Genomic DNA, 25,219 nt, shown 5'->3' on the forward strand with positions numbered 1-25,219 from the left:
CAAGAAGTCCCTTCCAACCTTAACCATCCTGTGATTTCCCCTAAAGAGGTCTGCAGCTGGCCAGATGTCATGGCTTGTCCTTGCTAGCAGAGTTTCATAGTCGGGGCTGGGAGGGAGGAAGAGGAATATAGTCTGCATCTGGACATGTTATTAACTGAGGTATTTTTCCAGCTGATAACTTCATATCAAGAACTCATGTTTCAGTTATGGAATCTGGAAAAGTGTGCATATTCATTTGGATTCAGGGAGCTGATTGATTTCCGTAATATGTTTTCCTGTTGTCCTCAATTTGCTTGTTTCTTCATTTCTGTCCTGCTAGTTTCTGGAAATATTTACACCTTTTCTTAGCACTTGTGAATTCTGTAAGTTACAGAAAGCTACCAGGGAAAATCATGTTCTAGATTATCGCGGGGCATGATTTATCAGGGAAACAGTGGGAGTTAAAACTTGCCAGAGCCCAGTGCTTTCTGCCCGTCATTTTGTGCCTGTGTGGCAGGGAAGGAGCAAAGAAAGATGCTGTGTTATCAATAGGTGTGGTTGCACTACTGAAACTCTGCTATTTCATTCTTTTCATAGGTCTCAGGGGAGCCATGGCGTTCGCTTTGGCCATACGAGATACTGCTACCTACTCACATCAAATGATGTTCTCAACAACTCTCCTCATTGTCTTTTTCACTGTCTGGATTGTTGGTGGAGGTACAACTCCCATGCTTTCATGGCTGAACATCAGGTCAGTAATGCAACCATGCTGTGTAAACTTCACTTTTCAGGTGACGACTGTTCTAATTGAGCATAGTTCTGCAGAACTTGTTCTATGCTTGCTAAAGCTGTTCTAGGTGTTTAGAATATTGTTTTATAGAGGAAGGTGCTAGTGCAGGCAGGTGAAGAAAATGTATTGATGCAGTTGGGACTCAGCAGAGAGATCTCTCATGCTCTGCAAGGAAGTAGGGTAGGTCCTTGTCAGCCCAGTAGTATATGGAATAGTGTTGCCTCATAGAGAAGCTCCTGAACTGAAAAGAATTAATCTGTCTAGTTCTATGTAAACTTCTAAGTGTTCTAAGACATTTTCCTGTCTTTTGACTTCTGGTAATGGCCCCATTATGTTTAATTTAAGTGGAGTCTTTAGTGGATGGTGCTAAACTGAATGCACTTCAAACGTCTATCCAAACAAATGTGATGTTATCTAAACAACTGGGATCCTGCTATTCTTGTAGCTGTGTTTCCTCCTGCTTTGAGGATACCTGTGAAAATGGTAAATAGTGAAATTATAGACATTTGCCTGTAAACCCTGACCAATACTTCATGTTTGAGGGTACTTATCAATAGAAGATGTTAGAATCATGAATCAATTCTTGTTAAAGATCACATATGTTATCAGTCTGTGAAAGTTTTGGCAGTTGTTGGGGGAAAGGTGAATAGAGTAGAATTAAAAAAATACACACTGTAAAAACCCTTCAGTGTGTTTTTCATATGTAAATTATTTGTGCTCTTTGGCACTTGAAAACTTACTTTGTCTTGCTTTCTAATTATGCTAACCAGAATTTGTATCCCATTGTCTTGTGATAGGATAAAAAAAAAGTTCTTAGGTAAAATCAGTGTCAGCCTTTGGAAGAAATGATTATTCTTGAGGACTGATGCTGTTTTTGGAAAACTGAAGTGACCTGCTTGTGGCAATAGGTGGCAGATTGTTTCTAGGTTGGCAAAATGAAAAAAATGGGTAGTACTTTCAGAAATGCATGCGAACTCCTCATTGAAGGTAGCATGCTTCCAGCTGGAGTCAGGCATTTCAGCAGTGATTTAGAGTATCTCAGCTCTGACTAACAGCAAATATTAGGAAATCACGGTTTTCTTTTTTTGGCGCCAAATGGATCCATTTCTGTCTTTTAAAACTTCCTTAAATGCAAGTTCCAGATGTTTGGCTAGCACACCAGAAAGAAGCATCATTTCTGTGTAGTCAAGCTCTCTGAAGGTCATGTCGCTAACAACAGGTAATACAACACATGGTGTGATGTCAACAACAAAACCAATTCCAATGCAGTTGTAACATTAATGATTGTGAAATACCACATCCTAATGATATTTTAAAGTCCAGCCTGACTGGTTTGTGTTCCTGTTACATGGGAGAGCTGTGCAATGACTAAAAGTACCTGGCATAGGTGCCGTGTGCAGCTTTCCATTTGACATCTCTGACAACAGGAGGAGATTTCTGTACAGTGGTGGTATATAAGGAACAAATGTACTAATACACCTCTGCAAGCAGGACAGGCACAGTCTATGTAACTGGCAGCATGCACAGACTGTCCGAGGCATGGGGTACAAGGGAGCAGGAGATGAGCTCTGGGCAGCAGTACACAGGTAAGAACATTGCTTGCAGTCTGCTTGCAGTGGTTGAACAGAGTCAGCCAAGAGCTGCCTGCAGCCACTGCAATGGCCAGTGTGTGGATATCCCTTTTCTAATCTCCATTTGTGTGGATTCCAAAGTGACCTTGATGCAATCAGGTCAATAAAACTGACTCTAACAGCTCTCATCATAGGTGCTGGCATCCTGAGCCTTCTGCCCTGATGTCTGCACCTCTTTTGTTAGGGAACATTGTTGGGTATTTCCTTCAAACCTCATCATCCAGTAACAGATGGGATGTGCTGCTGACCAGCTAAGTGAATAATTATGTTTGGTCTACCTGTATCAGAAGGCAGCTTCTGAGTGCAATCAACCATTACCTCTTGTCACAGGGCTCCTCCGGTCATCAGTGGTAGGACAGGACTAAATGCTAGCATGTGGCCCAGCTCCTGGTCAACTCAAAAACAGTTCTGAGGCAGCAGCTTACCCCATTCCCTCGCCGTTGAGTCTAGGAAGCAGTTTGTGGAAGCATCCAAGAATATACGCTTACTTCTTTATCAGGACTAATCTGATTCAGTAATAAGACTCCATGAGCCTGACTGATGAGTTGCTCCTGAAGTGAGAAAGGGCTAACACCATATCCATTCCAGGCCTGCTCTTTGGGTAGGCTGTGCTTGCAAAAATCCTTAATGTGGCCAACAAAGCAGAACAACTGGAAAGGCTGTGATGCTATTCCTAGGCAAGTAGCTGTCAAAAGGCAGTTGCGTGTTTAGCTGTAGCTTTCTGGGAGATTTACCCACCATTGCTAGTAAACAGTAATTTTAACTGTCATTTGTTTGGCATGGTTGACAAAATAAACGATTACCTTCCTTATTATGGGAAGGATATCACGTAAACAATGGAACTCTATGTAAGAAGTATTTTGGAGAGCTGCATGGGTATGTCTATAGCTGCCTTGATAAGCACTGCTCTGTGAATGATGGGGGCTGCAATTTCTGAGACCACATGAAATTAGATTTGTGCCAGGAGGTGGCAGCCGTGTGCAGCTGATCGAGAATTAGAAACTTGGTGCTGATGAAGTACCCTTTGTAATAGAGCCCTTTCTGCTGGAAAGCAAGCAGTCCTGTCTGACCTTACAGGTTTAAGAAAAAATCACATTAGTTTCCAGCTGAATTTTACAAATATGCTGCTTCTCTCTTTTTCTATCCCTCTCTACCCAGTGGAAGTGGTAGGCAGGAGGAGATGAAAATGAGATGCTGTTCCGATGCCTCCCTCAGCAGCACAGTGTATAGTGCTGGTGCAGGCCTGAGGCCCCTGTCTCTGGGGTGGAGTGGGATGCTTTCTGAGCCTTAGCACTCGCCGTTATGTTAAATTGCAAGAGGCTAACATGAAAATTAAGTTGTGGTAAAGTAAAAAGCAGTGTAAGGAGGAAAACAAGCAAAAATGCTCTCTGCTTCCCTTGCTTTGTTCTGAATGTCTCAAGTAATCGGAAGAGCAGGAATCTTTCCAGATAGGGTATGTCACCAGTGTACCAGGGTCCATTAACTAGGCTTAAATGTAGAGCTAAGCAGAGAAACTATGGTTTGCAGCGGAGCCTTAACTTCAGTTTGCTGCTTGACTATTTGGGAAAGTGAGGTCATGGCTGCAAAATCTGAATAAAAAAGAATGGGATCTTTAAGTGCTTTTGGTTTCTGCCACTTGATGCTGAGTGAGTTAAAAATTAACACCAGAAACTGGAGTTAAAGCCCTGATGTCATGTGTTTTGAATTTCTTGGCTGTCTATCAGTAGGATGTACCCAAGCATGTGAGTGGTAAACAGTTAGACTTCTCTAGGAGTAGATTTTTTTTCTTTTCTTAGAAACTAAAGGAAGACTTGGATATTAAAAATACGGTCTCACCCTTTTGAGGCTAAAGAAAAGAAAGAAACAATTTCCTGCCTGAAGTTTTAACAGTCTCAGAAAACTCAAGAGCTCTGTAAATCAAAACCACTGGCAAAGTTCCTCTTTTCAGAAAAGTAGCTGACTTATCATTTTGTTTATCTGTTACAGGAAAAAAGGGAACTCCTGTCATTTGTATTGCAAAACAATGTTTTTTCCATTTCTCATTAGAGGTTATTGACCTGGTTCTTTTTATGTTGAATGAAGCAACACGTAGATTAATACCTTCCTCTCCTTCACAATCTGCTTCAAATGAGGAAGTTCATGCTTATTTTAATGAAGTAATTTCAGTTATATTTAGCAACCTTTTACTGAATCTTAAAGCATTATATCTTTCAATTTAAAATATTTTAAGTATCCTTCTACCATAAAAGCTAAAGGTTGCACAGAAAATGTCAGCTTAGATATTTACTACCTTATGTCTGACTTTGCAAATACAGGTTTTTAAGAGCTTTCTATTTAGTGATTTGTATTTTATTTTTTCCTTTAAATGAGCAAGCTGAAGAAGAAATCTGGAAATACTGACTCTCACATAGCTGCTGTGTTAACTACCCAGTTATCTGGGATGGTGGTAAAACTGACAGCTTGGTGGCGATCTCAGGTTATACTCCGTTATCTTACCCAGGGTGGTCCAACAATAAAGTGTGCATTTCTTAAATACCATGCCTCAGTGTGCTGCAATGGCAGGAGACGAGTATTGATGTTGGGATCCAGCTTTGTGTTTCATTTCAGATTGGAATGGGGGATGTCTGATAAGAGGTTACGTCTTTCTGTTTTGCAGCCTGTTTCCATTACTTTACAACTTAGATCCTTCACTGCTTTATTTTAGCTGCTTTCTGCTACCCTTGAAGGGCAGATACACAGACACAGTTCTGTTCCTTGCCTTGTTGTGGGCTTTTTCTTTTCACAGTATCATTTTCTGCACTGTTCCCTCCAGTTGTCTTTCCCTGCCTAGTTTCTCCCATCTTCCTCATTCTTTGCCAGTCTCTAGTGTCTCATCATCAGTCTTGAATCTCTCTTACTGGAGGTGCAGTGCAGCCTCTGAACCTTCAGCCTCATCCATGTGGGTCTTTCCTTTGGTAGGAAAGGGATTGCCTCATATTTTGGATATCTGGAATTAAGCATGAGAGATGCTTCCTTATCTCTAAAATAAATTCTGTGCTCTAAAACATAACAGTTCACACCAGGGAGAAAATGTGTGGGGAAGGCTGGACCATACAGAAGGTCCAGCTGGGCTGCATAGATCTAGGAGCACATGGGTGATATGGGTTTAACTGCCAGGCTTTGGCAAGCCTTAGCAGGCAGTTTCAGGAGTCCTTATCTTTGTTAGGTAAAGAAACCAACCTTGTCAGGTAAAACCAACCTGAAACAACATTTCCTAATTCCAGGGTTGTTTTAGCAACTGGGCTTTAGTTTTTATTTATTTCTTTATCATGGTGGTGGGAGTTCTCTTCTTCCTCAGACATCCTCTGAGAAACTGTTGAAATCTTCCAAAATAGCTAAAATTTTCCAAAAATGCTGTACTCATTATAGACATCTGGGAAAACTTCAGTGTTCTGACTTGGCAAAGGCACAGCAAGGAGAGAGAAGTTGGCGAGGGGAAGTTGTTGGGCAGTTTTTAATTTTAGGTTCTGCTGTACATGCAGAGGCATCTCAGTGTTGCCCTTTCAGAGCAGAGTGTTCTGACCTGGAGTGTATGTTGGTAGGGAAGAAGAGCTATTGAACCAGGAATCCAAAACAAATCCATCTAAAGTCTTTGGCTCAGCCTTCAAGGGTTAGAAGAGTGCATGCTCTTCATAGCACAAGCTATGGCCATAAATATTTGGTTCATCGAGGTGTCAGCCTGCAATCAGGTGTGTACACTTGCTCTTTGTAAAGCAAGGCCTCTGTGGATTTCTGATCATCTGGGCTTTTATTTCACATAAGCAGTATATAGTTCATGTAGTATGCCTTCATGGAAAAATAAGCAAAAAAAAGCCCCCGCAAGCTGCTAAGGAATTCGTGTGGAAAATGTTAGAAACCAAACATTCTTTTGCGGGTGTTTTTCTTTAAGTACAACTGAAAAAGGCAATGCAGAGTGAAAACACATTCTGCTATGACTGGAGATCAATGTTGCTAAAGATTGTTAGCCAGTTGTTAAACAGTTTATAAAAAAATCGAGTGGTTTAGTACACATTACCAGTTGTTTTGGACTGCTCTGAAACTAGATGGTTGTTGATGGCTATTGGCAGCCTTTTTCATGTACTCATAGCTTCCTGTAATTACTTTCTCCAGTAAGTTTTTATCTTTTAGACTACAAGCAGGTCTGAAGTGGTAGGAATTGGCTTAGATCAGCTCTGTCTCTTTGTAGAGCTCTTGAATCTAATTTTCTGGGGGAGGTAGCCTGTCATGAATACAGATGTTTTGCCAACCTGAATCTGAACAAACAAAGAATATTACTGGACATCTCCATCTTAAAGTGCTGCTGTTATTAATTTTTATTATTTTTGTCACTTTGTCATTGTTCTGCCATTCTCAGTCTTGTATGCTTTGTTGTTTTTTTTGGGTTAGTTTTTTTTGTGTTGGTTTGCTTTGTTTTGCTAGGTTGCTCTGTAAAGCTACCATCTCATGAGCATTTTGTTACTCACACTGCATTCTTGTACTGTACCAGAGTTGGTGACCACGTTCCATCGGTGGAAGAGATGATTGAAAGCCGCTGGCTGTACTTCAGGTGACACTGTGCTTTCCTTGATACCAAATTAACCTCATGCTTGGCTTTCTTCATCTTTATAACACTAAAGTATGTGTTCTTTTTTCATACTATAGCATGCTTCTGCTGCTTCTCCTTTTCTTCAGAGTGCCATAGATGTTCCTCAGTTCTGAGTCTGTTTTCTTCTTCTGAGCTGGGAGAGTGTGGATCACACATCATGTCTTTAGCCTAAAAAAAAAAAAATCCACAAAACACCACATCTTTTAACTCCATGTTTGGGTAATTAATGAAGCAAAGCTAGCATCTCTGGCCTGGGAAGAAATAAAAGCTAAAGAATCACAGATGCGCTCCTGTGAACCTTTATAACACAGGTACTCTTAAGCATTCTTTGGAGTTATTTTATACAACTGCTCAGATTGGAAGGGACTTCATATATGATTTAGCTCAGCCTTTTTGGGGGTGTATTTTTAAAACCGAGGGTTATCACATTGCTTCACAGGAAGTTGCTAGTAAGAGTGGAGACAAACCAGAATCCTAGTCTTTTCCAGTTGATGGTTTTTGTAACTGATACATGGATAGAAAGAGAATCAACAAGAAGATAAATCTCTAACTGGGATATATAGGGCATGTATATTGTGTGTGTGGGTATATGTATATACGTATATATATATACACACATCTACAGAATATTTATGCAAAGAAAACTCTTTGTGATGAGGCAATGGTAAGTTTCCTGTCATGGTTGAAGGTTCCCAGCAAACTACTAAACTTTCCAGAGATTTAGTATGCTTGTTTGTACAGAGAATCTGAGAACTATTATCTGTTACAGTCATTCTTGGCTGCTGCCACAGCAATTACATATGCCAGAATGTAATAAAGCCTGGTATTTTGGTAACTTGTCATCTATGTGTTGCAGGGCCTTGGAAAGGTTTTTGAAGTGTCAGAAGAAATAGTTCCACCATTTAAAAATGACATAGTGGAGAACTTGAAGTAGTTCTATCTCCTTGGTTTTTTACCATTCCTTTCCATACATTTAGTTTCCACTTTGCATTTCACATATTCTGCGCCTCATCTGTCAACCGTTTTCTACCACGCTGTTTAAATTACTGAATTATACATAGGTTTAGCGTTTGAGGGATCAAGTCTGAGTAACTGCTTTCCTATATGTGATGCTGGAGTTGTAGCATAAGTTGTAGAATGGGGACCAGAAGGAGGTTAGGAAGTCAGCTAAGAGCAGAAACATAGTGGGTATTGGGCTCAATGGTAGTCCTTTTGCTGTTACAGAGCTCTCAGTCTGAAAAGTCTTTTATGACTTAAAAACCTAAGCAAACTAACTAGTTTGCTAGTTAGTGAAGAAGGAGTGAAGAAGTATGCTAAAATTGGAGCAATTTTTACTGTAGCATACTCTTGTCTACGATTTCCAGTACACTTACCAAGGCAGAAATAAAGATGCCTGAACTACACACACTAAATTGTCCACCCTGAAGGATTAAGTTGGCTGTCAAATACTGAATCAATGTCAGTGAGGGAAATAGGTGGGGTTTTCACCAGGTTTGGAATATTATGTATTGTTACAGCTGAAAGACTGCTCATATTCTTCATCTGACATCTGCTTTTAGGAGTTATTTATTTGAATTGTTACTGTACGCCCTAAAGGAATGCACACACAACTGCTGCAATGGGCTTTCAGAATGGGTGGAGTGGAAATGAAGATGCTGTCTGTAGTAAGAATTTTTACTAAAATTTGAACCATTTTAATATAGAAAAGCTCTTTTTTCCTCTTCAGGATGACAATAAACCCGAACACCTGGCCTGAGATGTACTGTGACTTTTCATTGAACAGAATGGTCATCCTGTTTTGGTCCTCCCTTAAGCTCCCTTAGCCTGCCTAAGGGCAGTTAAAATCCCCAAACCAAATGCACAACCTTGTAAGTCAAGTAAAAGCTGAGACATTCTGAATTGTTTGGTTTTCTTGTGTACTGGGTAGTGAAAGGGTAGGCCAGTGAGTTAAAACTATTTCGGGAATGCAAGCTATGCTCGTCTTCTGGAACGAGTTCTTGAACTCCCCATTCATATCACCAGCTGTGCAGCTAACATGAACGTGGTTGCTTGCATAGTGCGTTGAACCTCCCCAGTGTGTACCTGGAGTTTGAAAAACCACAAATATTTCTTTTATGTATATTTATAAAAGAATGCACCATCTTGTATATGTTGCCATACTGAGTGGGTTTCCTGATGTTGCTTATCAGCCTTTGGTATGAGGCTCCACTAGGTAACTAGTTTGTCTGCTTAAGACCCTTCTTATCATGTCTTCATGGCTTAGTGGTAGCCTAACCTGTAACATTTAAGCCCTTGTAACCTCTCAGAGCTCTTTTGTGTGGAGTTTTATTTTAGCATGTGTAACAACCCAGTACCCAATCTCTGTCTCTCCAGTGTTCCCTTAAAATGGTAAAGCTTTTAGTTGTGAAGCTGGTCAGTGCCGATGGATTCCCAGGCCAAATGTGCCTAAAGGTTAAGATAACTCTGTATGTGAAAAAAGGAAATGATGATGAAAGAAAAGAAACCCAGGTTAAAATCCAGGCAAGAGGACTGTTTTATATGAGGCTGCTGCAGGCTGTCTTAGAGTGGCTTTCTGGGTTTTCCCCTGAACTACTTTAAGTCATGTGCAGCCTTGGATTGGCTGTTGAGTCCATAAAGGATGACTTAAAACCTTAGTTCTGTGCCTGTGTTCCTCCTGTTGTTCTAATAGAAAGTGGTGCCCTCTAAGTTATTTGAAGGTGTTCCCTTTTAGTTTAATCCATTCTATCTTCTGTGCCTGAAGGTAAATAGTGTCTGAATTACTGCTTGCCTTACGCAGATGCATGTCCCTGGGACACACAAATTAGCTGGTCTTACCAGCAAGGTTCTTTTGGTTTCTGGTGATCCTCAGGGATGTTGTGTAAACACTGTGGCTAGAAATAGCTGACACAAAGTCTAAGCAACAGAGAGATTGCACTAAACCAGCTCAGTTCCTTCCAAGAGAGGGGAAATGAAGAAGCTGGCCATTTCAGACAATATGTTTTTCTAATTGCCTACATTTTCCTACGCTTATTTTGCAACATGGTAGAACTGAAACACAACACATTTGAGAATGACAGTCTTACCCAACGTCTGAGGTTGGAGATCTAGGTTCTACAAAAGAGCACAGAAATTAAGGCATAAGCAGGATTTAAAACTAGACAAGAATAATCTTAAAGAATAGGCCAAAACAGACCAGAACAACCTGAGCATAATTACAAGGATTAAATACCCATCTTGGATAGAAGTGCTATGTGAAAGGATGTAATAAGGTGCTCACTAACTATACAAAAGCAAGTAGATGGCTTCTTATGAACATATTGCATCATCATGCACCATTTCATTAAACAGACCCTCCATCACTCAGCTAAGAGTCTGGACTAGACAAACCTCTTGTTAATCCACTGTGGCTGTGTTATGTGAGGTAAATGAAACTTGCAGCAAATTAGGATTATGAGTCTTTATAAAGTATTTTTGTTGTTTCATATAGTACACTAAAACTTTGTGTGTGTGTGGCTTCTTTTAATCGTATATTTGAGCTATTCTCAGGCCTATCTGGCAGCTAAATAATTTGCTGTGTCAAGTATTTAGGCTGGGCTCTTTCATAGTCTCTGGTTTCTTACTGCTGGACATGAGATGATTTTTCCAGTGAAGAGGATGTGATCCAGATTCATCTTTTAAGTCAGGAATAGTATTTGCCACCATCCTAAAGAACTGGCAACAAAGGTAAGCTGTTCAAGTTGATACCGAGATGGAGTTAAAGCTGTTATCTACAGGTAGCTGCTGCTTGAGTGAAAAAGCATCTTGTGTACAGCTATGTAACTGCAGGGAAATAATGGACAGCTCTTCCTCAAACTGTTCTTATAACCTCTCTGAATGCAGCTTTGCTGGGTGCTTAAAGTGCTTTTAAAATGTGTTCTGCCAAACTTATAGCATTTCCAACCCTCAGTAACACCACTTGCTTTGTTTTCCTAATGTTTCTGTAGGGTTGGGGTTGACCCAGATCAGGATCCTCCACCTACTAATGACAGCTTTCAAGTCTTACAAGGAGTAAGTAATTACATAACTTCTCTATTAGGCTGGTCTTATTATATATCTAAGATGATAAAGAACTGCAGAAGCTATGTGCATGGATAGAATCTTTCTCTCCTAGCTGGCAAGTCAGTAATGCATTTTACTTTATACTACTCAAGTAAAACTCATCGCAAAACATTCTGTGGTTTTGGGTGTAATGTTACAGTGTTCAGATTTTTGTGTATATGTCTGTGTATAAAGCATCTAAAACCTTCCAAAATCTGCTAATACAGTCTATTTAACAATGTGCTTTCCTCTTCCCCAGCCATCGAAGATGCTTGCTTTTAACATGCTACAGCATAAACAGTTCTTCCCAAGACTGACCCAGATGTAATCCTCTTGGCTTCTGCCCAATAACTGATACCAGACTTTGGCCCTTGGACTTGGTTAGAATCAAAGATTAAGTTTGCCAATCCAGTCTCAGCTCCTGCATACTGTACCACAAGATGGCTGGATCTTGCCTGTACTACCTACTGCCTGTATGAGGCAAAAAGAACACTGGAAAATTGTCATTTATATTCAGCAAACTGTTGCTGTGAATCTTTAGTGCAGCTTTCTATGCATCAGTAACAACCCAGGAGTTGGCTCTTTTTTCCCTGCAATACGCTATTGGCAAACAAGACTACCAAGAGAATGTTGTTCATAGCAGAAATTTCAGTTTTCCTTGTCTAGAAACTGAGTGAATTCACAGGAAGAGTGAAAGGTTTTGGGAAAAAAAACCCAACCCCAAACAACACAACAACCACCCAACATTTCCTCTCTCCAGATGTTTAGTTTACATGCTCCCAGAGTACTGCTTGACACTAATTGTTCTGTAGCACAACTGGTTGCTTATACAGGAACCTGCCAGAGGAAGTTGGATGACAGCAAAGATAGATTACTTTGGATGCAGAGGATGCTTAGTGTGCAAGCGTGTGAACTGGACTATGTAAACCTCAGGCTGTATGATGCTGGTGTTAAGGCTGGTCACAGATACATGGATGGAATATTTGCTGTATCTGGGATCAGCTTTCTTATTAGTTGTTTCTCCTGCCTTGCCCTATTTTTTTGTTTGGTCACAGGTTGCACAGATAAGAACTACTTGCTCAGGAAACGTCTCTTTCATTGCAGAAACTGCATTAGGTATCTCTGTGTTCTTTGTAGAAACCTGTGTCCAGCACACAAAATAGATTCTGAAATAGTGGGTTTGGTACTAAGAAGGGTGGACTTGGTTTTATATCTATCTGAAAGCAATCAGAAGGCCAGGCCTCAAAGCACTTTCTATGGTGAAGACCACAGTTACTGCATAAATTCAAGGTTAGGAAATGGTATTGTGGTAAGATGGCTTTGGCCAGTTCAGACTGAGCTTGTCAGTATCTGAGGAATTGCTTTACAGGAAACAGAACATGGGTGTTCTGTTCTATTCAGTGTCTGGATGGAAATATCTTGTTACTTTTTTCCCATGTAAACATAAAGCACTTACCCATTTGTTTCCTTCTTTAGCTGTGCTTTGCATTCCTAATGGAGTCCATTAGTCAGTTCCCTTTGGATTCCTCTTTCTTTCACCAAGCCAAGATTAGCAGCATGTCGCAGTTAAAGAAAATCTATCATTTGTGATGTGGAGGGAGTGAAAATGTGCTAAGGTTTAACTCTTGGTGGATTGTGGATTTTTTGCAGATCAGAAGTACCCGGGGCAATCCTATCTTGTTTTCAGTACTTTGGCAGAGGGCTCATGCAAGGCGTTCTCGCTTCATCTGTTTTCCTGTGTTTAACTTTGGCTTTTGGCCAAAAAAAAAAAAAAAAGGGAAAAAACCCCAACCAAGCCCAGAACAAAAAAGCCCAAACAAACAAAGCCCAACACCCACCCCCCAAAAAAAGAACCAAAACAACAAACCAACATGCAAAAAGCAAAACAGTAACAAAAGTAAAACCAAATGCAGCTGCAGACCAGCTGGTGCAACGACTTGCAGCACATCAAATAAAGGGGTTATATTTAACATTGTTGGCCCTTCTGAGGTTGATCTAGCACTTAGGAAATTTTCATGACCTTCAACAATTGTGATTTTATATGGATTCCCTGTGAAGCACGTTTCTCAAGCGTGATACATTTCATCATGTTTGTTAGAATTTCAAGTATGGTAAATTTCCTTGTTCTTCCAAGGAAGTAATAGGCTTAAGGAAAGAACATCAAATAGACTTGGAGTTAAGGAAGCCAACCAAGCAATGAATAGGGATCAGTATGGATTATTCCAGTTCATTTTTCTGGGGAGGGAGATGGGGATGAGACATCACTGAGGCTTATTTGTCAGTCTTGGGCTTATTCCTATATCCATTACCACATTAATTGTGCAATAAGCTTTTAGACTCAAGAGAACTTGCTGGTATAGGGCTCGCTAAGATAACTGGAGGGCAATGAAGAGTGCTGTCTGCAGTCCAAGTACAGTATTGAAGTAATTTGGCCTTTTGGGGCAATAATGTGAATGATTGGAATGTGTGATTTGGTTGTTGGGATTTTTTTTTTAATACCTGAAATAGTTGAATGTGTTTTTATCTTATTTATAGGAAGGCCCAGGCTCCGAAAGAAGAAACAGGACAAAGCAGGAAAGTGCTTGGCTCTTCAGGCTATGGTATAGCTTTGACCATAAGTATCCTTTTGAAAACACAGCTTACCTTCAAGGCATGAAATGCTCGCTTTTTTCTTTTCCACATACCCATATGTAGCCTTAAGCACTTGAGACAGTCAAGCTGATGAAAGATCAAGTATTTGACAGGTTTGAGGCACAGAACTGAAGCTTGAACTCACTGACTCAGAAGTTGGACCCTTCATTTCTCTAATGTATGTATGTATGTATGGTCATACTTGCTGGAGGGCAGAAGCCAGTCAGTTCTAGGACCTGACTTTCCATCCTAAACAGTAACACAGCCAATCAACTATTTCAGATCCTCTGATTCGTTCCATTAATCTGTTCTCATCTTCACTGATGCTCATAGCACTAACTAGTTTTCCAGTTCACTGTACATATCTAAGCCCCAATTCATTGCTCTGAAGGGCCATCTGCTTTTGCGATGGGGAAACTCATTGCTGATACAGGAAGTTCTGAAACTAAAAATCTGCATACGATCCAGCTTATTCCCTTCAGTGTACCTGGAACTTCCTATGGGTGTTAAAGCAGAGTGTCCTTGTGTGTATATATAGTATTGTAAACCTTTCTGAAGCTGGTAAATGCTTTCTGATGCTTCTGAACAATTTCTGTGTAGCTGTCCTGTCTTCCCTGCTTGTGGGTTTTATTAAGCTACTTAGCATATTCTTAATCAGTACATCATATAGGTGCCCTTCCTTAACAGCTTACACTCAGTAGAAAAAAGCAAAGATAATCTTGTGGTCATGGCAGGTCACTTATACCCAGAACTTCAAAAAACTTTAAGTTATTGATTCCTAGTAATTTCTGGGGCAGTTAAGTATATGTAAATACCTGTGACAGAGCCTTAATCTTGTTGCAGCTTGCATCTGAGAAGTAAGTCTTTTCACTGCAGTCTTGGCCATTGCTTGGTAAGAGATTGCTGGCCTGTTGGAGGACAGTAGTTTCCTTCCATGCCTTGTGCATCAAGATTTCCCACCCAGGGAAACCAGGTATAGTGTTGAAAGCATTTGAATCCTAATAGCGGTTGCCAGTTCAGGATAAAATGTGTTTGTGACTAATGCGTTCAGATGCAGTAGTATTGGACCAAAGCCCAGAAGGGAGTGTATGTGCTAGCTTAAATATCCATAAATGTTCATAATTCCAAGTTAACCCTTTGAGTTGAGTGGTGGTGTCAAAGTGTATTGAGGTCAATTTTTGTTGACCCTGTCAAACAGGAAGTCAAAAAGAAGACCTCTGTGGTAAAATCATGGAAGGATCTGGCTCTGACTGACTGCTTCTTTTTTGTCTTTTTAAGAAGGAAGCAGAGCTATGCTCTTCCCCTGCCTTTACAAAAGGGATGTGCCCAATGAATAAAAGGAGTAGTTGGCAATGCTGACTTCCCTCAGCTGACGCTAGCACAGCTGCAGCAAGGGGAGGGGGAAGTACTAAGTGAAAATTACAGCTTAATTAGCTGTTTCATGGAAACTTAAGGGGTGCTGATAGTGCATGTGCTTTTCAGTGGTGACTAACAATCTTTAGGCAAGGTTTCTGTGAAGTTTGTGCCAAGGAAACTGACATCCAGAGGCAGAACTGTTTCACTGTATCTTAGAGGTAAAAGCTTGCTCTTTCTAGTGAAAAGAAGCATTGGATAAACATCAGCTGGATGGGCTTAAATGGCATGGAAGGGATGATCTTTAGAACTGCCACCTCTATAGGCACAGGTAAAATATTTTTTGCTGATGCATTCCCTTGGTTTGTGGGTAGAAAAGCAGATTGCCTCAAAATTCACTCTCTGCAAGGGAACTTGACATGAAAAAGGTGTAAGTAAGTTGCACTTGGCAGTGCATTCCGACGCTGGCTGTTGCCTGCAGAGCTCTGTCCGGAAGGATAACTGGGAACTTCATTCCTGTGGAACGCAGAGTTCATTTATTGTCATGGGCTATTCCCAGCGTTCACCCACAATTGTTAAACAGGAAGAAAACTGCAACTTTGATGAAGTACCAGATGTCTTTTACTGGTTTTGTTTTATTATGACCAAGTTGCTGTGTGCCGGTCTGCCTCAAGGCAATGTGGAGGCTGGTAGGTTAGTGTAAGGGCAGAAAGCTTATTTCTTTCCAGGACTGGGTGTAGCCACACTGTTACTGGAGGAGGAAAGGAGGAAACATAACCCTGCAGCAGCATAATCACGCTGTTATATGCTCAAGTAAACATGCTATGCTAGGCTCTGCTAAAAGGGAGGGATATATCTCTGTAAAAAGAGCCCCCTTTTAAACTCCTTCTTTCCCCTAAGTGCCTTCGTCTGTGAGAGGATCAGGGAAACATATTCACAAGTGGGCTTGATTCTTAGAACCCCAAGCCCAGAGAGAAAGAAATTACCTGCGATATATATTTACATTTAAAATAATCAGAACAGCTAAAAAAATAACAAAGAAACCCCACACCAACCCAAACCTCTGTGGTCCTGATTTCAAACATTTGGAAGAGTTAGCACACTCCTCCTGAGCTCTGTTCTTGTGCCAGTCAAGACCAGCTTGCCGCTCTGTAGCAGAGACACCTTTTTTGACTCCAGAGCATTTCCCCAGGCAGATTGTCCATCTGGAGTACTAGTGTGAACACATAAGGATTTACCTGGAGGCAGACGTGTGAAAAGAGGCGTAAAGACACCTTTCTTTCCAACCGCGCTGCCCCCTCAATGTGATCTAGGTAGCACTGCTTTTTTTCTGCCCTGTGTTATGTGATCCTTTCCATGCAGTTTTCCCTTTTTAAGGCTCTGCGTGGTATGAATATGTGCACTGCAGAGATATCTTTGAGCCTTACCAGAGTGAGATCTCTGGTTGCATCTCTGTGGTTTGGTGACCAGCTAGTAGATCAAGTGGCTGCATTGATTTGAAAGCATTGGATGGGCAGTATGTTGAGCCACATATGAGTGTCACCTTGTTACCTCTAGCTCACCTCAACACCGTGCTCCCATCTTCACAGCAGAAATTCCTTTGGACCTATTAGCACTAAAGCACTTGTACCTCTGCTTCATAGAATCATAGAATAGTCAGGGTTGGAAAGGACCTTAAGATCATCTAGTTCCAACCCCCCTGCCACGGGCAGGGACACCTCACACTAAACCATGCCACCCAAGGCCTCATTCAACCTGGCCTTGAACACCGCCAAGGATGGAGCATTCACAACCTCCCTGGGCAACTCATTCCAATGTCTCACCACCCTCACAGTAAAGAATTTCTTCCTTATATCCAATCTAAACTTCCCCTGTTTAAGTTTTAACCCGTTACCCCTTGTCCTGTCACTATATCCTGTCACTAATGAATAGTCCATCCCCAGCATCCTTGTAGGCCCCCTTCAGATACTGGAAGGCTGCTATGAGGCTTGCTCCTTTTGGCTCCAGAGATCTCAAAAGCTGAACCATTGCAACTGCTTGAAATTTGTAAGAAGGGAGTGAGGTCGTTTTCCCTGCAGGGAGTGTAAGAGTAAAGAAACTGCCCTTGAAAGGATCAAAGGAAAATGTTTCTTGGGGAGGAGATGTTTTTCATTTATTTGTCTACAAATGCAGGTTTTTTTCAATGAGTGTTTTACATGCAACTATTGAACTGCACATAGATCAAAGGCAGAACCACATTTATGTACAATTGTCTTTTTATTTTCAATAGTAGTTTTTGAGCACTGATGTGTTTTCCTTAACTGCTTCAGTTATTTAAAGCCAATTCTCACTCACAGTGGCCCTCCATTAACCACAACTCTACCCAGCTGGTGTGGTCTGGTCGCCCGCTGTCTGACGAGTCCCCAGGTTTATGATGTAAGTAGAACAACTCAATACTTCTGGGTTTTGGTTTTTTTATTTATCTAACTTCAGGAAAGCATTTTTTTATTACTATTATTTTAGGAAAAAAGGTTGGTGAGAGAGACACACTACAAGAAAGTGCTGGTTTGTCCTAGGCAGAAAAGGTTCAATATACTCTGCCTTGAGGCAACAGCTTCCATTAGTAGCAATAAGAGATGATCTGTATTGTTCAAATACTACATTAAAAAAAGAAAAGACATTAAAGTATATTGGAAAATCACAGGCCTAGTCAATAAACCAGTTCTGTGAATCACTGCAAAATATTCAGTCCCTTCTCAACACTTTTGGATAAGATTCTTTTCCTGTTACTGCTGAGGTTGCATTGAGGTCTCCTTCAGAGAAGGTAGGCCCATGTACCCATGCCAGAAAAAAATCTGGTGGAGCTTCCTTTCATTGTTTCCACTGTGAAATTTGAGACTGTGTTTCAGAAACCTTTCATCAATTACTTATCTCAGTGTAGCAGGTCTTTACATACTGTCTTTACAGCCATGTCTTGCAATAATTGATGCTTCATTCTCCTATTACTCTTGCAGGATACTGATACATGCCATTCCTATCTGTACAGGGCTTCTGAAATCTACAACTCTGTATAAGCTGTCTATAAATAAAACCGTTGCACTATGTGGGATCACTCAAATTTACAGGCTCTTTGGAATGGTAACATCTCTGCCATGTTCAAGTAGTCTTGGACCAGGTTTCTATTCATCTTTTCCTAGACAGTTATGAATTCCAATTCCAACTTTGAAATACTACCCCTGCTTATCTTTCTGGTGCCGTTAGCATCTTGCTTTCACCTGATAGTAAAATTTCACAGAAATGTGAAATGCCTGCTGCCTATTTGGAGCTATTGGTAATGCAAGAAATTGGCCTTGTTCCCATCTTTGCAGTGCCACTAAAGATCTTACAACAGATCTAGGTTGGAATGCATCCATCAGACCAATTAGCCTACTTGTGTGTTGCCCATGTGTCTGTCTCTGATCTTATAAGATTAGTTATCTAGTAACCAGAATGAACATGCATGCTTTGGCTTCATTTTCTTTAACAGTTGGGCTTTTTTCCCCATCTTTACTCCTGAGCTACTACTGTATGTGTAAACTTGTTCTTTAATTGGATTTGTTCTGACACACACAAATGCATACACAGTTGGGATGTTAACTGCATCATTAAAAATGCTTATAAGGCTGCATACTTTGTATAAGGTGTATGAATGATGTGGAACTTTGCACTATCTTGCTCCTATCTCATTGCATTGCTGCATTAGTCTTAGGGAAGAATATAATTTTCAGATTTTTATTTTTAGTTTCTTCTCAAGATTTACAAATATTGTAGTTGGCTTTATTGCTTTTCGTTACTCTGCGTGGCAGGATTTGCTGTAGCAAATTTGCTATAGCACTTGGCTATACCATTTTATTGCTGGCTAAAAAGCTGTAGAATCTTTCTGCCTTCCCATTAGGTGCAGGTAAAGCAACTGAGAGTGCCATATCTTTGAGGGGACAACAGCTGCTTGACATAGTTGTGCTTTCGTGAAGTGTTTCCAGGAAAATTGAATGGTACATCTGAGAGAATTGAAGTCTTGGAATTAAACAAGCAAAAAAGTCTGTAAATACTGAAGAGAACGTAAAATATCTGGAAAATGTGTTTCAAAAAGAAGTAATAAATTCTAGATCTCACTCAGATGCATGTCTGAGCAGTTATGACATGTACATAGAGAAGAATGCATGCACGTATGTGGCTATACTGGCTGTGTATTTGTGTATTGGTTTCAACATTTGTTCCCTCCCTGGCTTTATTACAACCTTGTTTTGAATTCATTTTCACTTCCGTGACGGGAAGTACATCTTTTTAATAAGATGCCAAAAGGTGGGTTATCTTATCATATAGTCCACCTACAACCTATTCCTAAGTAAGAGATCGTGTCCTCTAAGCCTGAATTTGCATGACATACATGTAAGTTTCTCAGCCAGCATGCAGGGCGTGAGGTACAGTGGATTTTTTCCAAAGCTGCAGTTACTATTCCTTGCTGATGTTCTCCTACTGCTTTAAGACTGTGTCGCTAGGCTCACTGTCAAATGCTTCCCACCCAAACAGAATCCAAGCTGGAATTTAAAAGCATGAAAAGTTGCTGTAGTTAGTGTTTAAAATTGTAATTTTCAAAAAATTTGCTCCTATATTGCTCTCCTGGTGCTATCTTCAGTGTATGTCTCTGCTCATGACAGAGAGTGGAACTAGGTGGTGATCTTTAAGGTCCCTTCCAAACCAAACCACACCACTCTATAGCTCTATATCCATATGGCAGGGCTTTCTAATTCATCCCAAAATGATGTAGGTCACTTTTTTCTGCCCTATTGACATGTCCTTTAAAACATTCAGTAATTCTGTTTCATCAACTGTTTATCCCATTTGGAAGAACCATCTGTGTTTTCATCTCCTCTTCCTGATGATCAAGAACTCCCGGGGATTATTTTGTTTGTTCAGGGGGTGTATTTTTTTTTTTTTTTTTGTCCTGTGCACTCTCCCACCCATTTTTTAAGTCTTATTTCTTGCACCATACAAAGTGTAACAACTTGGGGTGAAAGTAGAGGGAATTCAATTCTTTTTCTAAACGTGCAAACCCAGTAAAGGAACTTCATTTGCACTCTATGTAAGCCTTGGAGGAGGTAATTCTCAAAACTGGTAAGAAAACGCTTCACCTGTGCCTCCCCCTTTCCCTTTCTCAGTGGCTCTAGCTTCACAGCAAAAAGTTGTTTAGTTTCCTTGATGAATTTGAAGTCAGCTGAGAAATACAGAAACTCTAAACAGCGCCTCAGATTGAAGTTGTAACGTACTTTGCATGCCTGCTACATGACACTTTTGTTTTGGAAGCAGAAGATAAGTAACTTCTGATGCAAGTTTTGTCATTCACATTGCCTGTGTTGTATTCAGCACCAGCAGTGTTCGTGATGATTACCAGCACTTTGTATGTGTGGTGTACTTGGCAATGCAAAAAGAAACGCATGCATTGGGAGGCAATAAAGACTGGCTCTGTAATCAGTAACTCTAAGCTTTAGCTGTTTGAATGTCTCCAGCATGCTTTCTTAAGAGCATGGGCAGATTTTACCACAAATGGGACAGAGTTCTCTGAGGGCCCTCAGGGTTATGGTCAGCACATCAAAGCAAAATTCAATCTTTTGTATGGTTTTGGATTTAGCTACTCAGCCGTTCTAGTTTGTTAGTTTTAAGTAGTGAAATTCAGACCTATGTTTTTTGAGTGAATTGAAGCTATTCCTACAAACTGTAGGGACTGCAGAGGCCAGTTTAGGGTTATTCTTGGATGAATTTCAAGCCTCTAGGGATCTACTTGGATACGTTTCCTGCCTTTCTTGAATTGTTCATGCTGCATGAAGCACAATAGGTTTATTCACCCATCCTCTTTGCTTGCAAACACAGCAAATCTATATGTTACATGGGATTGTTCATGGATGTTCTCTGGGGAAACACATGAAATAAATTGCCTGCTACTTGCAGTGCTTTTCAGAAATTAAATAATAAGTGGAATTTGGCTTGTAGAAGGCAAGTTTGTTCAGTACACTGAAAGAAAGCTCAGTGTTTTCGCTTGAACTGATCATGTTTACATACATATAAGCACAGCCTGGGACAAACCAGCAAAGACTCAGTTAGGACTTGCCATATAGTATAAAGCCTGTGGCCCACTCAGTATTTGGCTTTTCAGTCTTTTGGAGAAGCTCAAGTATAGTGTGTGTTCTTATCAGTTGCTTATCTGACAAGTGGCTGCAAGGATTCCCTGTTAAATAGTATTGAGGAGACAGAAGATGCTTTGGGACCTTGCTGCAGACGCTGCACATGTGGCCCTGGTATTGCAATACCTCCTGATGTGCCGTTAGCCCTGCTTTCTCCTCCCTGGTGCTTCTTCAAGGGCAAACACCATGAAAGGCAACATGTGACAGAGCTGCCGAGTTTCTTTGACTTCTTAAAACGTAACCAGTCAGCTGTCACAAACCATTCTAACTAATTTTTCTGCTTTTCATCTTTGTTTGAGAGTCTCTTCTTCAAAAACAGAATGTATAGCAACACCAGATTTTCTTAAACAGCTGATTTTGCATACATTTTCTAATCATCCTGGTCTTGTCCCTCAGACTTATACTTTTTTCCAGTGGAAACCTTGTAAAGGCTGATTCTGCCGATTAGAGTTGAACTCTTTAATTTCTGCCTGCCTTTCTTAAAATAGTGACAGTAGTTCACTGTTTTCTTTGCAATCAAAGAAACCAAGTGTCCGGAACTGTTTGCTCTTTGAGAACTGTATTCTCTATCACAGTAACCCTGTCTCTAATAAGTGATGATAAATTTGGATGCCACAAAGGTTCTGAGGAATCAGCATTCATTTTAAGTAGGGCTTGTCTTGCACCTGACACCAAACTGCACCATTTCTGTCATTGGTTTTGGTAAACTCTTGACACCACTTCCAGTCCTCATTAGTTAAACAGTCTGCATCATCCAGAGGATTCTGCTGCCTTATTTTGGCCAATTATCATTCTGAAATAATGACAGGAAGCTTTCCTAGGTAGCTTTATTGAACCAGGTACTAAATTTTTCATTGTGGACAGGTTAATCAGCATTTTCAATCTGAAGTCCCTCCTGTCCTGCAGTGCAGGTAGGGTTTTCTGGTCAGGCTGATCACAGGCTTCCTACCTCGTGTAGTCTGTGCCCTCCTTCCTTTGCTGAAGTGGAAGAAGATGATGTATTTTGAGAACATAACCTGATCGGTGTCCAGCCTACCAAGGAGAACAGCAATACACACTTATTTCATTCTTGCTAAGAAGTATGGAGCTATTCACATGAGGAAATGACTATTTTCAGATACAAGAAAGCAAATTTATAGTCGATAGAATTTTCTTCAAATATGAGGAAGCTTCATTTTTCTCACTAATTCAGCTGGTTTGCCTTTTACTAAGACCATGTTAAACAAGAGTGAAACATGGTACAGGTGCTTGCTGTTGTAGAGAAATTACTACTCCAGCAATTTGTACGTTCTGATCATGTATTTCACCCTGTCTCTGCCAAAATAGATTCACAGGGTTTTGTGAGCCACTTTCTTAACTGATTTTGAAAAGAAAACATGAGAACTAGTTACAAAACTGTTAAGCAAGCACTTTCTTATATCAGTCTTTCTACATGTATGGCTCAGGCGTGTTCCTAAGAACTAGGTCAAATAATTCTCTATTTAGTACTAGGTAAGATGAAGGAGATATGTTTAAAAGAGTCGATCTATAACAAAAATTTGTCCAGGAAAACTTGAATATAAAGAATTTGGGCTTAATGGGTTCTTACCAGTTTACACAAGTCTTTTGCTAATTAGCCAAATTCAGTAGTAACAGATGCAACTCTGTATCTGAAGTGACTTAATTATGCGCGGTCTCCAGTCCTTTTCCTGTACTGCCTTCTAAATTGTCAGGCAAAAACCAGAGTATATTGCTCATCTTTCCTGTACTTCTGGTAAACTTCTAGTGCTATTAAATCCCCAGTTACCTGTTTTATAATCTAGTTCTTGGATTCAGCTCCCCCTCATCTCTCCACAACAGCAGTAGTTATATAGGGAGCAGTAAGCTGATTTGCAAACACTAGAATCAAAGCTGTTTTTAACATTTCTAAACAGTGGATCTTTACAGCTTACAAGACTAGATGTGTGCTGTGCAAAGGTTTTTCTTTATTTTTTTTCTTTTTCCCCCAGAATCAAGAACAGCTTAGAGAAGAGGATTCTGATTTTATTCTGAATGATGGTGACCTTACTGTGACATATGGTGATACAACAATAACTGCAAACGGTTCTTCTGGCCCTCATACAGCTACCACTAGCCTTGATGACAGGAGAACAAAAAGCAGTTCAGAGGAAGCACTGGAACGTGATGTGGGAGCAGCAGATCATGAAATTACAAGCAGGGGTACCCGGTTAGTATTTCCTCTGGAAGACAATGCATGATTACTGACTCAGTAAAAATAACTCTTGCTCCGTGGATGGAATCAAGGAAGACTGCAGGCCACTGTGTCACTTGAGGTGGGGATGCTTATTTAAACATGTCAACATGCATAAGTGGTTTTACTAGGGTCTGAAGATGTCACCTATTTTTTACTCAAGATGCTGACAGTGGGATTTTCTAAATGTCTGAAAAAGGATGAGTGAGAAAACTGGTCATTCTCTTTTCAGCCACATATTGAATCCATGTATAATTAGCATGCTGCAATTGTCTTGTTCAGCTGCAGCAGCTCTCTCTGAAGAGAGGTACATGAAAACATTGTCAGAGAACTGAGCTTGTCTTGGCTTAACTTGAGAATGTGAAAGAAGAAATATAAACCTGGTAATTATGCGGTGAAAAAAGATGTGTGTGTATCTGAGCGTGGAGAGATCCACTGTTAACTTCTCTCACTGAGGAAACGATCGAGCAAGACAGGACAGTATACATTAGGACTACAAGTGCATGAATGCCAGATTGTGTGGGGAATCTGTTACTGCAAGCTGTACTTAATGCATTTCAGGGAAAAGAAGATTTCTTCACTGACCAGGTGTTTAAATAGGAAGGCAACGAGAGCTACTTGTACCTTTAGCTTTAGGCGACTTGACTATTACTATTAGCCGAACTTCTAGTGCCTCAAAAGAAAAACATCCAGCTTCCTGTGGTCTAAGATGTACCTGAACCAGCACAAGCCTGGAGCCAGGCTTTCTTGAGTAGAAGTAATGAGGTAATACCTTCTCTCCCTTAAAGCTCTTAAAATCAGGTGAAAATAGTTGGAAACATATCTTGGGCTGGGGAAAACAGCAAGTGAAGCGGGGGGGGGGGGTGGGTGGGGAATGAGAAAGAGAGAAAGACAGTATTGAACTTGCATGGAACCATGAGGTTTCATATTGCTCAGAAGAATCCATGGACTCTGCTTACAGTTCTTGTGTGTGATAAACAGCAAACATCTAATTAAATGGACAAGCAAATACCACTGGCTTTACCATTTGTGACTATCCTAAAAGAAAGGTGTTTACTCTTCTTCTCCTTTGCAGAGTAGATGTGACACTTCTGTGGGGCATTGCACAACAACATATAAGCTATGAAAGCGATGAACTGTAGTATCTTAAATGTGAAAAGGGAAAAATCTTTGCCTAGTATTTAGCCCACTTACACATAGGCTAGCTTTAACTTATTGCTAAATGCTTTTTAATTTCCAAATGAGGAGATACCGTTGTCTTTGCAAGTAGCTGAAAATTCATGCTTTGAAGAGCAGTTCGGCTGTTTAAAGCATGCTAAAATGTGATTTCATTCTCGTGTGTCAAAAGGTTTATTTTTTTAAAGAGTTCTGTTGCCCACTAACGTGATGTAATATCAGTTTGTCTAAAAAGCGTGGTTTTCTTGCTGCCATTTCAGTTGTTCCTCTCAAAACTGTGTGTGAGTAAATACCTGCTGTTTTTACTTAACTATTAAACTTAACGGGCTAACTTCGGTACGAGAACTTACTGCTGCAGAGAAACCTTGCAGTCATATTGTCTAGTCTGCTTTCTTTCAGCTGTGTTCTCTGAGTGATCTACCTCCTTGTCTGCCTCTCCAACATAAATTTGTAAAGGGCATTGATCTGTAGCGACTGTCTGATATGATTAAGAGAGACAAGGAAACCAGAAGTCTTTGTGGAAAAACTGGA

The 25,219-nt window shown here is 40.4% G+C and overlaps 1 protein-coding gene across 2 annotated transcripts in view; it reads left to right on the forward strand.

The window, feature by feature from the left end:
- The window catches only part of SLC9A7 (solute carrier family 9 member A7), a 73,795-nt gene extending 50,066 nt beyond the window's left edge, over positions 1-23,729 (forward strand). The window contains exons 12-17 of one of the 2 annotated variants that reach the window (XM_080612529.1): positions 577-730; positions 6,926-6,985; positions 11,008-11,071; positions 13,637-13,719; positions 17,395-17,500; positions 23,271-23,729. In XM_080612529.1, the coding sequence (XP_080468655.1) occupies positions 577-730; positions 6,926-6,985; positions 11,008-11,071; positions 13,637-13,719; positions 17,395-17,500; positions 23,271-23,519 (716 nt within the window). In that variant the 3' untranslated portion in view covers positions 23,520-23,729. The remainder of the gene's footprint in view (positions 1-576; positions 731-6,925; positions 6,986-11,007; positions 11,072-13,636; positions 13,720-17,394; positions 17,501-23,270) is intronic. The other variant, XM_080612530.1, reaches the window with a different exon arrangement.
- Positions 23,730-25,219: the final 1,490 nt, after the last annotated feature.

This window comes from Psittacula echo (assembly GCF_963264785.1).
Source record: "Psittacula echo genome assembly, chromosome: 3".
Lineage (NCBI taxonomy): Eukaryota > Metazoa > Chordata > Aves > Psittaciformes > Psittacidae > Psittacula > Psittacula echo.